The sequence below is a fragment of the Anolis carolinensis genome, unplaced genomic scaffold, assembly GCF_035594765.1.
Source record: "Anolis carolinensis isolate JA03-04 unplaced genomic scaffold, rAnoCar3.1.pri scaffold_14, whole genome shotgun sequence".
In the NCBI taxonomy this organism is placed as follows: domain Eukaryota; kingdom Metazoa; phylum Chordata; class Lepidosauria; order Squamata; family Dactyloidae; genus Anolis; species Anolis carolinensis.
The window spans coordinates 15,616,888-15,634,080 of NW_026943825.1; the positions used below are offsets into that span (position 1 = coordinate 15,616,888).

The window sequence follows — 17,193 nt, forward strand, 5'->3', positions numbered from 1 at the left end:
AAATTAAACACCAAAACATCATCTTATACAACAAATTTGACAGAAAAAGCAGTTCAATGCGCAGTAATGCTATGTAGTAATTACTGTATTTACAAATTTAGCACCAAAATATCACAATGTATTGAAAACATTGACTACAAAAATGGGTTGGATAATCCAGAACGTTGGATAAGCAAGTGTTGGATAAGTGAGACCCTACTGTAATAGTTAAATTATGATGGCATCTCCTTCCCTGGGGGTTTCTAAGAGGCTTGGATGGCTATCTGTCGGGAGGGATTATATGGTGCTTTCCCTGCCTGGCAGTATGAGGTTGACCTGGATAGCCCTTGGGGGTCTCCTTCAACTCTAAGATTCTACCATTATTATTATTAAGCAGGGACTGGATGGCCATCTGTCAGGAGGGCTTTGATTGTGCTTTCCCTGCCTGACAGAAGGTGGTCTTTGGGGGTCTTCCTCCAAGTCTGTTATTAAGCAGGGACTGGATGGCCATCTGTCAGGAGGGCTTTGATTGTGCTTTCCCTGCCTAGCAGGAAGTGGTCTTTGGGAGTCTCCTCTAACTATGATTCTATTATTATTATTATTATTATTATTATTTTATTGTATGACACAGCAAACAAGATAGATATGCTGGATTTCGTATCACAAAATCACAAGTCGAACACTTCCCAAGTGTCTAGGACTGTGTGATGTATTTTTGGATGATGCGCGCAGATCCCAGCAGGGTGGCTTGTTATTATTATTATTATTATGCAAGGACCAGATGGCCATCTGTCGGGAAGGCTTTGATTGTGCCTTCCTGCCTGGCTGACGGGGGCTGGACTAGAAGACCTTTAAGGGTCTCTTCCAGTGGCATCTCTGAAGCTTTTGAAATAGAGACTAGATGGCCATGCAAAGGTTCCTTGATTGTGTCCTCTTGTATAGCTGAAAGGGGTTGGACTTGATGCCCTTTGGGAGTCCCTTCTAACTATTTTGGGAGTTCCAGTAGAACCCTGTTCTCTGAAGGTTGGGTGGCTATCTGTCGGGAGGGCTTTGACTGTGTCCCCCTGCCTGGCAGATGGGGTCAGTCTAGATGCCCTTTAGGGAGTATCTTTTACGTTTCTCACCATGGATCCCCTTTCTCTGAGCTGTGGCGCAGACCAAAACAATGAATGCAGACACGCAAAAGCCAAGTTTCTCTTTTTCCCTGCATTTGTTTCTTTACAGCAAAACAGAACGTACAAGATGCCATTTTTCGGAACGGGAACGCAAACAACCGAGCTCACAACCCTTCCAGTCGGCGGAGACCAATCCTCCGGGGAGTTGGGAACACGGGAATAAAATCAACCGGTGATAAAAGCATGAATGTCAAAACACAAAAAAAAGCTGGGTCTGAGGGCCAGGCTTTCCAAAGAAAAGAAAACAAATCGCCACCGTTTTCAGCCGTGGCGTCAAGACCAAATAATCGTCAAACGCAAAATCAACACAATAAAGCCCCTGCCAAACCATCAAAACGGAGCCGGGATCCAGCGCCAACGTGACTTTGAAACCGAATTGCTGCTTTCCACAGCTCATGATCAGCACCGATAAAGATAGCCGAATTTTGGGGAAATGCATGCTGCGTTATCCCTTTGAGAAGAGAAGGGGTTTCAACCCGCCCGCCCGCTCTGCAAATAAAGACGGACGCCATCCGTCAAGGGGTGTGTCTGCCTGTCAAATTCATTTCCGGAGTCCTTTAAGAAATGTATACATATAAAAACACGCACGCACACATACACGCCCGGTTTCATACAACACAAAGAGTATCAAAATGCCAAAAGAACACATGAAAGTTGTGAGCCCTCCTCTCCCCTCCGGCCGAGTCTGCGGGTCTTACGGGAGGGGAAAAGGTGGGCCTCCGCGTGCGTAGGACTCGCACACAGAGCGCCGCGGTCAAGTGTCGAAGGGACGGGAGTGTCAGTCGTTGGCTTCGGGGTCTGTCTGGGCCATGTAAGCGTCCAGCTCGGCGTCCAGGTGCCCCTTGGTCTTGGACATGTAGGCGTCCAGCTGGTTGTCCAGCTGCTCCTTGGTCAGCGCCGGGCGGGCTGCCCCTCTTCCGCGCCCTCGGCCTCGTCCCCGGCCCCCAAAGCCGCCTCTCCCGCGCCCGGCCAGCCCTCGCCCTGGACGGAGAAAAAGGAAAGGACCAATGGGTTGAGTCAGAATTGGCCCCATAGAAGACAGGAGTTGAACTGTTAAGTGGGATATTCTATATCAGGGGTCCTCAAACTTTTAAAGCAGAGGGCCGGTCCACAATCCTTCAGACTGTTGAGGGGCCGAATGATCATTTGAAGGAAAAAAAATGAACAAATTCACTGCATATGTCTTATTTGTAGTGCAAAAACAACAACAACATCAACAAAAGAAAAATACAATATTTAAAAATAAAAACAATTTTAACCAACTCAAACCAATCAGGATTTCAATGGGAAGTGTGGACCTGCTTCTGGCCAACAAGATAGTCAAGTTAATTAGGATTATTGTTGTTGTGTGCCTTCAAGTCATTTCAGATTTTGGGTGAGCCTAAGTCAAAAATTTATTTATTTATTATTTATTTATTTACTACATTTATATCCTGTCCTTCTCACTCCGAAGGGGACTCAGAGTGGCTTACAATTTATATCTATATACAATCTATATATATAAAAGGGTGATGGCATCACGGCGACCCACAAAACAACAAAACTACAGGCCCTCCAACCTCGAAATTTGACAACACAACCCATCATCCACGCCTCTAGGATGATACAACAAAAAGAAAAGAAAAATAAAGTCCTAATTAGAGGGAGAGGAATGATTGCTTTTATCCAATTGCTGCCAGTTAGAAGGCTAAGCTCCTCCAACTTGGTCTCCTAGCAACCCAATAAAAAATAATAAAAAAACACTAAAAATAATTAAAAACACTAAAAAATTAATACAATAAAATACTATAATAACAGAAAATAACTAAAAATAATACAAGAAAATAATAAAATATAATAAATAAAAAGATAACTTACAATAAAAATAATTTAAAAATACAAATAACGTCAAATAAAAATTACACAACAATTTTAAACCAATACCACCACCACTTTGCCACAGCAACGCGTGGCCGGGCACAGCTAGTATATTATATTATTAGCATAGAACAATATTAGCATTATATAATACTATATTGAATTATACCACTATATTGTAATATTATTAGTAATATTACATGTAATATGTAATATATAATTAATATTATTATATGGTATTATTATTAGTATTACATTGTATTACATTATAATATTTCTATCAACATTATATATATATATATATATATATATACAGTAGAGTCTCACTAATCCAAGCCTCGCTTATCCAAGCCTCTGGATAATCCAAGCCATTTTTGTAGTCAGTGTTTTCAATATATCGTGATATTTAGGTGCTAAATTCGTAAATACAGTAATTACAACATAACATTACTGCGTATTGAACTACTTTTTCTGTCAAATTTGTTGTATAACATGAAGTTTTGGTGCTTAATTTGTAAAATCATAACCTAATTTGATGTTTAATAGGCTTTTCCTTAATCTCTCCTTATTATCCAAGATAGTCGCTTATCCAAGCTTCTGCCGGCCCGTTTAGCTTGGATAAGTGAGACTCTACTGTATATATACAATATTATATTATTAAAACTGATATAAAAATATTATATTATAAAACTCAGGGCAGGGGCCAGGTAAATGACCTTGGAGGGCCGCATCTGGCCCCCGGGCCTTAGTTTGGGGACCCCTGTTCTATATCTATGAAACTTCACATACTCTGTTTCCACGAAAATAAGACAGTGTCTTATATTAATTTTTGCTCCCAAAGATGCGCTAAGTCTTATTTTCAGGGGACGTCTTATTTTTCCACAAAGAAGGATTCACATTTATGGTTGAATTTTTAAAAATGAAAATGTATTATCTACTGTACAGTAGTTGTCATCACAAAACAGCATAATCTAACTGTAAGTAAGTAAGTAAAAGTTTATTTGTATACCGCCCTCTCTCCCGAAAGGGACTCAGGGCGGTTTCCAATATAAAATCAGCATAAAAACATTTTACAATAAAACACTAAAAACACTGTAAAATACTGTAAGAATTAAAAAACAAAACATAACAATTGACTAAAACAATCACATAAACAGAAGCAATATAATCACTCAATCCTTTCAAGAATTTCTATATTATATTTTATTGCTATACTGTTTTAAATTTTTGTTTGTATGTAAATTTATGTTGTTGTTGGGCTTATCCCTGTGTAAGCTGCCCTGAGTTCCTTCTGAGAGATGGAGGTGGGATACAAGAATAAAGTTATTATTATATTATTATTATTATTTCTTGTTACTACCTTTATTTCCATGTACAACAATTTATGGTATGTACATTTACCAATCCTGCATGCTTCCAAACAAAAACTTTACTAGGTCTTACTTTCGTGGGAGGCCTTATATTTAGCAATTCAGCAAAACCTCTACTAGGTCTTATTTTCTGGAGATGTCTTATTTTCAGGGAAACAGGGTAGAAGTGACGAAAACCTGTTGGCCACAGAACAAGAAAGAACTCATCTATTATCAAGTGAAACCTAGCTGGAAATGTTTACCATTCCAGGATGAAACCTGACATCTGGTGGCATATTTAGAAGCCAAACGCACAAACAAAGAGTAATAAATACTTATATGTGGCTATCCTTTTTACAATCATCCATTATGACCTCTGGATCTTGGAACTGTAATGCGCCTCTCCATTATCAGAAAAAATGCCTTCAAAAATATTTCTGCAATAAACTATTTGAACTGGTGGTTACATCTGAGACTGGCAAAGATAGAAGATGGAGAGAGAAAAATTGTGCACTGTGAAATATCTATATATATAAAAGAGTGATGGCATCACAGCGACCCACAAAACAACAAAACTACAGGCCCCCCAACCTCGAAATGTGACGACACAACCCATCATCCACGGCTCTAGGTTGATACAACAAAAAGAAAAATAAAGTCCTAGAGAGAGAGGAATAATTGCTTTTATCCAATTGCTGCCAGTTAGAAGGCTAAGCTCCTCCAACTTGGTCTCCTAGCAACCCAATAAAAAATAATAAAAAACACTAAAAATAATTAAAAACACTAAAAAATTAATACAATAAAATACCATAACAAAAAATTATACAAGAAAATAATAAAATATAATAAATAAAAAGATAACTTAGAATAAAATTAATTAAAAAAATACAAATAACGTCAAAAATTACACAACAATTTTTAACCAATACCACCACCACTTTGCCACAGCAACACGTGGCCGGGCACAGCTAGTGTTATATAATTCTCTGCTTTTGTTCTTTAACAGCACAAATAAGAGCCAGTACTAAATAAATCTGCAGGTTCAGTTTCTTAAAAGAAAAAAAAATATACCACTTGTAAGCCACCCTGAGTCCCCTCGGGTGAGAAGGGCGGGGTATAAATAATTGAAATAAATAAATAAATAAATAAACACAACGCATTATGGCAATGTTGGGATCCTTTTGGAAAACGAGGCCTTTCCTCACCTCTTCCGCCGATTCCTCCCCGGCCCATGGCTCCTCGGCTCAGGCCTCCTCTGCCCAGTCCGCCGCGGCCCCTCAGGCCCCCCCTTCTCAGGCCCATCCGAGGGGCCAGGCCCCGGCCGCCGCGGAGCAAGTTCTGACCTTTCGGGGAGAAGGTTTTGGAAAAAGTGAGCTAACAACGTTCCAGGCATTTTATAAAAATAAGGTTACAACTTAATTTTAAAAAACCAAACACCCACCAGAAGTTATTTCTAGATTGCTGGTCATTACAAATCCCCGTGGGACAAAACAGATCTGCATTCTACAACAACAACAACAACAACAACAACAACAACTACCCCTCATTTATGGAATGCCTTGCCAGTTGAAACTCGAACTATCCGAGACCGACTTGCCTTTCGGAAAGCCTGCAAAACCTTGTTCTTCCGACAAGCTTTCAATGGGTGAAAAACCCGGGGCTATGTCTGTTTTTATTGTTGTTTTTATTGTTATTTTAAAGTTAAGTGTATTGTTTTAATCTATGTCTGTTAACCGCTCCGAGCCAAACTGGGAGTAGCGGTATACAAGTCTAACAAATAAATAAAACAACAACAACAACAACAATGGCCTTCTCCATCGTGCCCCCCCCCCGGCTCTGCAACTCAGGGAGATCAGGCAGGCCCCCACCCTCCTCACCTTTCGGAAGAGCCTGAAAACTTGGCTCTTCCAACAGGCCTTTGGTGACTGATCTCCATAGTAACAGATTGACCTGTTGCTTATCACACTTATTATACCCTATTCCTTTAGCAGGCCATAGTGTATGCCTTCACCAGCACTTTAACGGGACAATAGTTCTGGGATCTACCTCACCTTGATTGAATCTGACACTAATAGCACTTTTTTGGCCCAGTTCTTTTTTAGAGCCGACCCAGGATTTTATCATAGTATATTTACTGTATCTTGACCTATGACTTGTTTTATTGTTGATTGTTTTATTGTTATGTTTTTATATTGTTTGTGACCTGGGCTTGGCCCCATGTAAGCCGCCCCGAGTCCCTTCAGGGAGATGGCACGGGGTATAAAAATAAAAATATTGTTATTATTATTATTATTATTATTATTATTATTATTATTATAACTATAACAACAACGCCTTCTCTGGAGGCTTTTAAGTAGAGGCTGGATGGCCATCTGTTGGTGGGTTGTGATTGTGCCTTCCCTGCCCAGCAGAAGGGGTTGGACTGGATGGCCCTTGGGGTCCCTTCCAACTCAAGAATTCTAGAATAATGATGATAATGGAGTCTCCTCCTCTGAAGGCTTTTATGCAGAGGCTGGATGGCCATCTGCTGGGGTGCTTTGCTTGTGTTTTTCCTGCCTGGCAGAAGAGGATTGGACTGGAGGGCCCTTGGGGTCCCTTCCAACTCTAGGATTCCATCAAAGGGTGTCATGATCACTCACTCATGCCACTATGACTTTTATGTCCAGTTCATATGTCCCTGCAGCTTCCTGTCTTCCCTTTTGGCCAAAGGCCATGTGTTCTATGTCAGGGCTGATAGTCGGATGGCATGAGTGAGTGATCACGACAAAGGGCCAAACATGCCTCAGGCTTCTTTATATATCTACAGGGACAATAATAATAATAGTAATAATAGTAGTAGTAATAATAATAATGATGATGATGATGATGCTGGATTTCATATCACAAAATCACAAGTCGAACACTTCCCAAGTGTCTAGGACTGTGTGATCCAGCATATCTATCTCGTTTGCTGTGTCATAATAAAATAATAATAATAATAATAATAATAATAATAATAATAATAATAATAATAATAATAGAACTTGATTTATATTCCGTCCTATCTCCCCGAAGGGACTCAGGGTGGATTCCAATCACAAAAAGGCAAACATTCAATGCTGGAATACAATAACCAATACATACATAATAGGAAAAAAAAAATAACCCAACATATAACAAATCATAGCATCTAAAATTAAGGTACAACATAATCTATCAAATAGATATCAGACACGAAGCGAAACATCAAACAGAAGTATCAAATTTATTTTCCAGAGCCAACCGCATTCCTTGGAGGTGTATACGTTAACTATTGCCAGAAATGTTAACTGGGTTAGCAAGGCAAACTAGGCCCAGATATGGATAGCAATTATTGATCAAAGGTAAAGTAACATGTGACTAAGGGATTGACTACCATAGAAAATTCCCTGTGTCAAGCATGTCTTATATTTATATTGTTTTTATTGTTTTTATTCATGGATTTTGTTTTAACCTGTTTTCGCTGGGCTTATCCCCATGTGAGCTGCCCCGAGGAGATGGTGGGTGTAATGAAGTGTGAATTTTTAGTTTACAGATGTTATGTTTAATTGTGTTTTAAAAGGGTCAATATTTCAGTTATTGCATCTCTGCACTCAGGAGTTGGTTGCCATGGAGAAGTAGGTGGATCCAACTGCTGTTTTGTTGGAGAAGTGCAGGTCTAAAAAAATAGTCAGTCTGTGCTCTGATGAGGTGCAGGGAAGACTGATCCTAAGTTGAAGGGATCAGGGATAAGCTCAATTGCTTATTTTGAGTCAGTTTAAAATAAGTTTGGTGACTTATTTTAAGGTAGTCTGTGTCCTGATAAGGAACAGAGAATCTGTGATTGCATATCACAGGGTGACTGCGGATTAAAAGCATTAGAGAAACAAGTTTTAAATACTTTAAGTAAACAAAGTGACATCTTAGGAAGTTTGAATCACCTCATTCTAATACTGCAACTGTTAATTAAAGTGCCTCTAAGGAGAAACCTTATTGTAACCACTAAGCTCTGTGCCTGAATAAACTTGTTATTGTTCCCCAAACATCTAAGCCTGTCACATATATTATGAACTGCGTTGTGTTACCATCAAAAGTAAATAAGAAGAGAAAGAAAAACAAAATGTAAAAGATCTCCTCTCTGAGTAGTTGGTGGCTGCATCTTTCCATAGTGGTGGCAAGCGTTAATAATCCCCATTACATTTGGTGGCCACGTTATAAAGACTTTACTAATTGGTGGCAGCGTTTAATAAAACATCGTTACATTGGTGGCAGTGGTTATGTTTTAAAAAAACACCTTTACAGTGGGAGGATATAAGAATAAAATTGTTGTTGTTGTTGTTGTTATTATGTCTGTTTTTGCATTGGTTGCCTATGACACAACTCAAGCGCACGTACAGAGCTGAGGCCAATCCTATTTGCCCTTCCCCCATCTATCCCACTAGCTCCATCGGATGCCATGGTCTCAAATGGGTATCCTTCCTCAACTTGCGGCCACAGCCGGCACTCACCTCTCAGGGGGATCCCTCCTCGCAGCAAGGCTCTGGCTCCGCGCCCACCGCCACGCAAGGCTCCTCGGGGTAAGCCGCGCTGGCCCATGGGCAACCCCCGGCCCCCCAAGGCACCGCGCATCAGGGGCCCCGCCGGCCGTCCCAAGCGCGCCTGGATGTTGCTCTTCCCCAGGCGCTGTTTCAGGCTCTTCTGGAAGAAGAGAGTGTTAGAGAGGGAAGGGCTGCACATCAACAAGCAAGGGGACACCTGGGAGAAAGCGCACGGAGGGACAGAACAAGAAGCACCAAGGTGTTTATAAAGAGCTGTGGAGAAAAGGCCAACCTAAAACCTTTGCTGCCAGAGAACGAGAAAATGGAGATACTGCAAAGCCATGAAAGCACACTTCTTATGTTAGTTCTATCATTAGACAATAGACATCAAACACAGGCCTGCGGGCCGAATCCAGCCCTCCATGTCCTTTTATGTGGCCCTCTTACAGAAGCTGGACTACAGCTCCTGTATTCCTGACCTTGTGATTAGAGCTGATGGGAGTTGGGATACAAGAACACATCTGGAAGGCTCCGGTGGCCTAGGGGAGAAAAGCCTCGTGACTTGAAGGTTGGGTTGCTGACCTCAAGGCTGCCAGGTTCGAATCCCACCCAGGGAGAGCGCGGATGAGCTCTCTCTATCAGCTCCAGCTCCATGCGGGGACATGAGAGAAGCCTCCCACAAAACATCAAAAACATCTGGGCATCCCCTGGGCAACGTCCTTGCAGACGGCCAATTCTCTCACTCCAGAAGCAACTCTGGTTGCTCCTGACACACACACAAAAAAAATCTGGAAGGCTCCAGTTAGTTCTATTTCATCAGGATGGTGGTCTTTGAACTGAGAAACAAGGCCTATGGATAGGATATCTAATTTCCTTGAACCTTTCTCCAACCTCAGGGCCGAGCTCTTGGGTTACAATTCCCACTATCCCCAGTCCGCACAATCAAAAGGAATGGAAGTTGTCTTTCAGTAGCATCCGAGGACCAGAATGGGTAAAAGCTAAAGAGCAGCGATCACTATGTACAAATATTATAGTAGGAGCCTCCGGTGGCCTAGGGGACAAAAGCCTCGTGACTTGAAGGTTGGGTTGCTGACCTGAAAGCTTCCAGGTTCGAATCCCACCCGGGGAGAGCATGGATGAGCTCCCTCTATCAGCTCCAGCTCCATGTGTGGATATGAGAGAAGCCTCCCACAAGGATGGTAAAAACATCAAAACATCCGGGCGTCCCCTGGGCAACGTCCTTGCAGACGGCCAACTCTCTCACTCCAGAAGCAACCCTGGTTGCTCCTGACACGAAAAAAATATTACAGTTGGTCCTCTGTATCCACAGATTCAACGGCTGTTTGAAGGCAACCGTAAGGCAGATGTGGCCCTCCGTGAAAATCTGTTTGACGCCCCTATGCCAGATATACAAAACTAAGCACAGGAAGGCCTTCTAGCTATCCTATAAACTTAGGAAATCCACTTTAGAGAGCAAATAATACCCTGATGATATCACACAGACAAGCATTTCCTTTTTATAGTATTTGGGGGAAGCAGGGGGAAGATCTTTCAGGCAGGAACTAAATCAATACATTTACTAAGGGCCCGTGAGAATAATACTATGAAACACGATTTTTGTCCCTGGGTTATGTCATTTCCGAGAGCCATCCCGAGAAATAGATATTTTCAATGTGTTGTCAAAGGCTTTCATGGCCGGAATCACTGGGTTGCAGTGAGTTTTCTGGGCTGTCTGGCCATGTTCCAGAAGCATTCTCTCCTGACGTTTCGCCCACATCTATGGCAGGCATCTTCCGAGGTTGTGAGGTCTGTCGGAAACTATGCAAGCGAGGTTTATATATCTGTGGAAGGTCCAGGGTGGGAGAAAGAACTCTTGTCTGTTGGAGGCAAGTGTGAATGTTGCATTTAATCACATTGATTAGCAGCTTCAAAGCCTGCCTGGGGGAATCCTTTGTTGGGAGGTGTCAGTTGGCCCTGATTGTTTCCTGTCTGGAGTTCCTGTTTTTTGAGTGTTGCTCTTTATTTACTGTCCTGATTTTGGAGTTTTTTTAGTAACAGTAGTTTTTTTTCCCTTTTCATGGTTTCTTCCTTTCTGTTGAAACTGTCCACATGCTTCTTGTGGATTTCAATGCCTTCTCTGTGTAGGCTGAAATGGTGATTGATAGACTAGTCCAGCATGTCTGTGTTCTCAAATAATATGCTGTGGCCAGGTTGATTCACCAAAGGCTCTGTTATGGCTGCATTCTCTGGTTGAGTTAGTCTGCTGTGCCTTTCATGTTCCTTGATTCGTGTTTGGGCAATGCTGCTACGTTTGGTGGTCCTGGACATAGCATATTATTTGAGAACACAGATATGCTGGACCACTATAACAACCACCATGTCAGACTACACAGAGAAGCGACTGAAATACACAAGAAAGAGATAAACATCTTCGCTCTCACAGAGCCTCCTCTCTGGACAATTTCAACAGAAAGGAGGAAACCATGAAAATGAATACAACCTGGCTCTCAGTATTTTAAAAATGCATTTGGTGGTCCCAATGTAGACTTGTCCACAGCTGCATAGTATACGGTAGACTCCAGCCGAGTTTCCAACAGATCTTACAACCTCTGGGGATGCCTGCCATAGATGTGGGCAAAACGTCAGGAGGAAATGCTTCTGTAACATGGACAGACAGCCCAGAAAACTCATAGCAACCCAGTGATTCTGGCCATGACAGCCCTCGAGAACGTCTCTTGTTCGTAACTTGGGGACGGCCTGTACTCACGGGGTCTGGGGGGAACTGACCCACAATGTCAGAAGATGCAGTTAACCCACATTCTTTTTCATCTTCTAATTGGATCATTCATAAAATCCAAAACCAAACAATGACTCTTTCTTTACAAAACACCAAACTCAGACTTCGCCGGGTATCTAAGCCACACAACAGATTGTGTTCAGATCGCAACAGCACACCAATGTCTTTACACCTTTGTGCAACTACGAGGCTTGGAAAACAGCAATGGGGAGAGCCTCAAGCGACGCAGAGCCACCCCACTGGGACCCCTCCTGCCTTGGCCTCACCTGCTTGAGCTTCAAGGCAGCCTGGACAGAAGGTCTGTTCTCCATCTGCTGGGCCAGCCTCCTGTTTCGGGCGCTGGCTAGCTGCTGCTGCTGCATGGTGGCGCGAATGTTCACGGGGATCGGCTGCTTGTTCTTCAGCATATTAGTAAAGCTTCAAGGTCGAACAAAACGGGTGTTTAAAGAAAGTTTCGTTACAAAGGCATCTCAACCGCCATCTCACCGCCCTTTTTTAAGAGCAGGGCAGCTGCATCCCATGAACCGTTATGTGCAACAACGTGGGACACACTTAAAAAGAGATCACGTTAAGCGAGTTACAAAGGGTTGGTTTTGGCCTCGGTATATATATATTATTTTTTGGTCTCAAACTCTCTCTTTCTCTCCAGAAAATGCGCAAAGACAGAACATTTAAAAGGTGTGGGTTAGTGCCGTGTATTAAAACCTTTAGAGGTCCAAAGAAACCAAAGCAGAGACAAAGACACACAAAGCAGGAAGCAGAAATGGTGACAACAAATGAGGACAAACATGGAGAGGAAGAAAAACAGAGCTGATTTAAACCAGAACCATAGCAGCCAAGACAGAAAGAGATTTGCCAACTCAAACTGTGTGGAGAAACTAGATATCCCACAAGTCTGGCAAACTGGGCTGAGGCTGGGAACTGCTACATTTTGGGCCTAAAACCTCAAAATCCTAATACACTTGACACAACCTTATTGCTGCTCTGTCCTAGTATTTCTTGGCAGTTTTTTTACATCTAAAAGGTAAAGGTTTCCCCTGACGTTAAGTCCAGTCGTGTCCAACTCTGGGGGTTGGTGCTCATCTCCATTTCTAAGTCGAAGAGCAGGTGTTGTCCGTAGACACCTCCAAGGTCATGTGGCCGGCATGGCTGCATGGAGCGCCGTTACCTTCCCGCCGGAGCGGTACCTATTGCTCTACTCACATTGGCATGTTTTCGAACTGCTAGGTTGGCAGGAGCTGGAGCTAACAGCGGGTGCTCAAGCCGCTCCCGGAATTCGAACCTGGGACCTTTCGGTCTGCAAGTTCAGCAGCTCAGCACTTTAACGCACTTCGCCACCGGGACTCCTTACAAGTCATATGTACCTACAATATATTATATTATTTGTATAGCACAATATAAACATTATATATTGCTATATTGTGCTATAATACTATATTGTAATATTATCAGTATATTACATGTAATATAAATATACCATTATAATAATGTATTATTATATTGTATTACATTATAATATTATTACTATTATATCCATATACAATATATATTATTAATATAGTATAATATGGTTATTATATACAGTAGAGTCTCGCTTATCCAACATAAACAGGCCAGCAGAACGTTGGATAAGTGAAAATGTTGGATAATAAGGAGGGATTAAGGAAAAGCCTATTAAACATCAAGTTATGTTATGACTTTACAAATTAAGCACCAAAACATCATGTTTTACAACAAATTGACAGAAAAAGCAGTTCAGTACATGGTAACGTTATGTAGTAATTACTGTATTTATGAATTTAGCACCAAAACATCTCAATGTATTGAAAACGTTGACTACTAAAAGGCACTGTGTTGGATAATACAGAATGTTGGATGAGCGAAGGTTGGATAAATGAGACTCTACTGTATTATTATATTGATATATGGGTTGTTTGTGTCAAATAAATAAATAATTTCAAAACAAAAAAGGAGGAAGAGAGCCATTACCCCTTAAACGATGAGTCTACTTTGTTCTATGCTTCTATGATACCAGGCCTATTGGTAGTTGGCAGTTCTGGAAAGTCCAAATCCTCTAAATTTCTCCTCGCAAACCTCCCTGCCTCCCTTTCCAGGCCTGCTTTTGGAACCAGCTCTAATCATTCGCTATAGAAGACAGTTCCGTTAAAGGATAATGTTGCAAAGGAAGACAATGCAGTATAGACGTCACCCGTTAGTTGGACACAGAGATGTACGAACACAACTGAGAAGAGAGGCGGGCGAAGGCAGCATGCAGAAGGGAGGAAGCAGGACGGATGGAGCAGCAGAGCAAGTGCCTCTTACAAGGCCCAAGGGCGGCGCCAATGGGCCTCTGGGCGCATCAGAACGGCCGGCCGCTTGCCTCTTACAGGACGGACCGCACGAGTCGTGCTTCCACCTCGGACACCGCCGCCGGCCTCCCGCAGCCGAGGTCACATGCTACCCCGCTGCGGGGCCGCCTAGAGGAATCTACGCATATCAAATGTGAACACATGTGGAAGACACATCCCACCACGTTAACGCTCGCCACTTATCCTCCGACAAGACACTCCGGCCCTTTTAAACCTTGCGTCCCTGCCGTCGGCCGCGCGGGTTTAAGGCAGAAGGCAGCTGCCCCCCGCTCCTTGGCGTCGGGACCGATTAAAGGCAGGGCGACAGCCATGGCGGCGCCGGAGACCGCACCCAGGGACAATTAAGCCAAAATTAAAAAATTAAAAATAAAAATCTTATGAGCTGAAGTTGGCCGTTGGGATTCCTCACCGCTCGTTGAGGGACATCTTGGTGGTGCTCTTAAGCACGACCTTCGGCGCTGACTGCGCGGCCATCTCAGGTCCCCAGAATCTGCAAAGACAAACAAAAAGGCTACTCAACCAGTATTTGAAAACTCTCAATAAAACGATAACGCGATTTCAAATAATTGTGTCTTTTTAATCTATCTTCTTTGGACTGCTATCTTTCGGGAGAGATCGAATTGTGTCTTACTATTTATCTATCTTCTCTGAATGACCATCTATTAGGATGGGTCAAATTGTGTCTTCCTATCTTCTCTGGATGGCCATCTAATATATATATAACTAGCTTTGCCCGGCCACGCATTGCTGTGGCTTATGGGAATCCTTTGTTGGCCAGGTGGAATAGCAATGAATAGCCTTGCAGTCTCAAAGCCTGGCCGTTTTCTGGAGTAGCTGGAGCTTTTTGTTGTATGAACGTAGAGGCATGGATGAGGGATTGTGCTGCCAAGTTTAGTGTTTCTGGGATGTGTAATTTTGTTGTTTTGTCCTAGGCTGAAATTTTATTACCCTTTTATATATATAGATATATAATAATAATAATAATATAATTATAACATATTGTATATACATATAATATTCATATTATATTGTAATACAATATAATACTAATAATACAATATAATAATATTAATTATATATTATATTTTACATGTAATATTACTAATAATATTAAAATATATTGATACAGTACAATATAGTAATTTATTACCAGTATTTTGCTATGGTAATAATATAATATTGTATGTAAATTTAATTTGTAAGCCGTTCGGGGTGAGAAGGGTGGCATATAAATGTAGCAAATAAATAAATAAATATATCCCACTCTTCTCACCCCGAAGGGGACTCAGAGAGGCTTACAAATCAAAGGAACACACAATATATTATTAGCATAGCACAATATAAGCATTAAATTACTATCTATCTTCTTTAGATGGCTATCTATTGGGAGGGATCATATTGTGTCTTCCTATTTATTAATCTATCTATCTTCTCTGGGTGGCCATTTATCGGGAACGATTGGATGGTGCCTTCCTATCTACAGTAGATTCTCACTTATCCAACACTTGATTATCCAACGGTCTGGATTATCCAATGCATTTTGTAGTCAATGTTTTCAATACAGCGTGATATTTTGGTGCTAAATTTGTAAATACAGTAATTACAACATAACATTACTGCGTATTGAATTACTTTATCTGTCAAATTTGTTGTGTAACACAATGTTTTGTTACTTAATCTGTAAAATCATAACCTAATTTGATGTTTAATAGGCTTTTCCTTAATCCCTCCTTGTTATCCAACATATTCGCTTATCCAACGTTCTGCCGGCCCGTTTATGTTGGGTAAGTGAGACTCTACTGTATTTATCTTCTCTGAACGGCCTTGTATCGGGAGGGATCGAACGGTGTTCTCCTATCTATCTATCTTCTCTGGATGGTGCCTTCCTACGGTATCTATCTCCTCCGGATGGTCATCTACCGGGAGGGATCGAATGGTGCCTTCCAACCCTAAACCGGCCCGGGCTGGCCGAGGGGGCGGGGCCTCGTCCTCACCGTCGCGCTCGGGCCTGGCTCGGCTCGGCCTGCTGAGGCTCTGCGGGGAGCGGCGGCGGCGGGAGGCTCCGCTCAGGCTTGGCCCGGCCTCCTCCTCCCCGCTCCGGTGCCCCGAATGCAAAGATGGTGGCGGTCTCCGTTTCCTCCCTTAGTCCGAACTTCTCCCCTTTCTCTCCGCCTTCCCTTTGGCTCCGGCCTCCGCTCTCAACACTCCCCTCAGAAGAAGCCCGGCAAAATGGCGGCGGCGTCGACACTGCGCGTGCGTTAAAGGAGGCGGAGCTGGGTGGAGGAGGGGCCAAGACGGTGACACTGCGCATGCGTTAAGGAGACGGGTTGGACTGAATGATAAAACGGTGACACTGCGCATGCGTTACGACGGACCTAGTAACAAGTACGATGCCACTGCGCATGCGTAAAGAAGACGGATTGGCCTGAAGGATTAAAACGGTGACACTGCGCATGCGTTAGGGAGACTAAGACGGACCGAGTCACAAGTACGATGCCACTGCGCATGCGTAAAAGAGACGGGTTGGACTGATAAAACGGTGCCACTGCGCATGCGTTAAGGAGATGGGTCTGGATTGTAACGAAACGGTGCCACTGCGCATGCGTTAAAAGATACCGGAGTAGGACCAGAACGATGCCACTGCGCATGCGTTAGGGAGACCAAACTCGACTGAGTAACAAGAATGACGCCACTGCGCATGCGTAAAGGAGACTAAGACGGACCGAGTAACAAGTACGATGCCACTGCGCATGCGTAAAGGAGACGGGTTGGACTGAATGATAAAACGGTGACACCGCGCATGCGTTAAGAGACACTGGGTGGAGGGACAGGATAGTGTCACTGCGCATGCGTTAAAAGAGACTTGGCTCATGAAGAATGGTGCCACTGCGCATGCGTTAAAAGATACTGGAGTAGAACCAGAACGAAGCCACTGCGCATGCGTTAAGGAGACCAAACTGGACTGAGTAATAAGAATGGTGCGACTGCGCACATGTTGGGGAGATGTGGCTGGACTGACAAGAATGGTGCCACTACGCATGCGTTAAGGAGGCTGGGCTGGACGCAGGAAGGACAAGAAGTCTCCATGGAAACCTCTTGTCCTTCTGGATTTGGCGCTCTTCCCTTTCCTAT

General features: G+C 42.8%; 1 protein-coding gene across 2 annotated transcripts; it reads right to left on the reverse strand.

Annotated features, from left to right (window-relative positions):
* Positions 1 to 1,166: 1,166 nt before the first annotated feature.
* Positions 1,167 to 16,310, reverse strand: chtop (chromatin target of PRMT1). Of its 2 annotated transcripts, none has more exons than XM_062964982.1 (6): positions 16,056 to 16,310; positions 14,471 to 14,551; positions 11,959 to 12,109; positions 8,866 to 9,052; positions 5,566 to 5,703; positions 1,167 to 2,135 (listed from the first exon to the last, which is right to left on the reverse strand). In XM_062964982.1, the coding sequence occupies exons 2-6, from the start codon at positions 14,533 to 14,535 to the stop codon at positions 1,933 to 1,935; spliced, it is 744 nt and encodes a 247-aa protein (XP_062821052.1). In that variant the 5' UTR covers positions 14,536 to 14,551; positions 16,056 to 16,310; the 3' UTR covers positions 1,167 to 1,932. The 2 variants fall into 2 exon arrangements, with proteins under 2 accessions (XP_062821052.1, XP_062821051.1); XM_062964981.1 differs by having other exon boundaries at positions 8,866 to 9,055.
* Between the last annotated feature and the right edge of the window lie 883 nt (positions 16,311 to 17,193).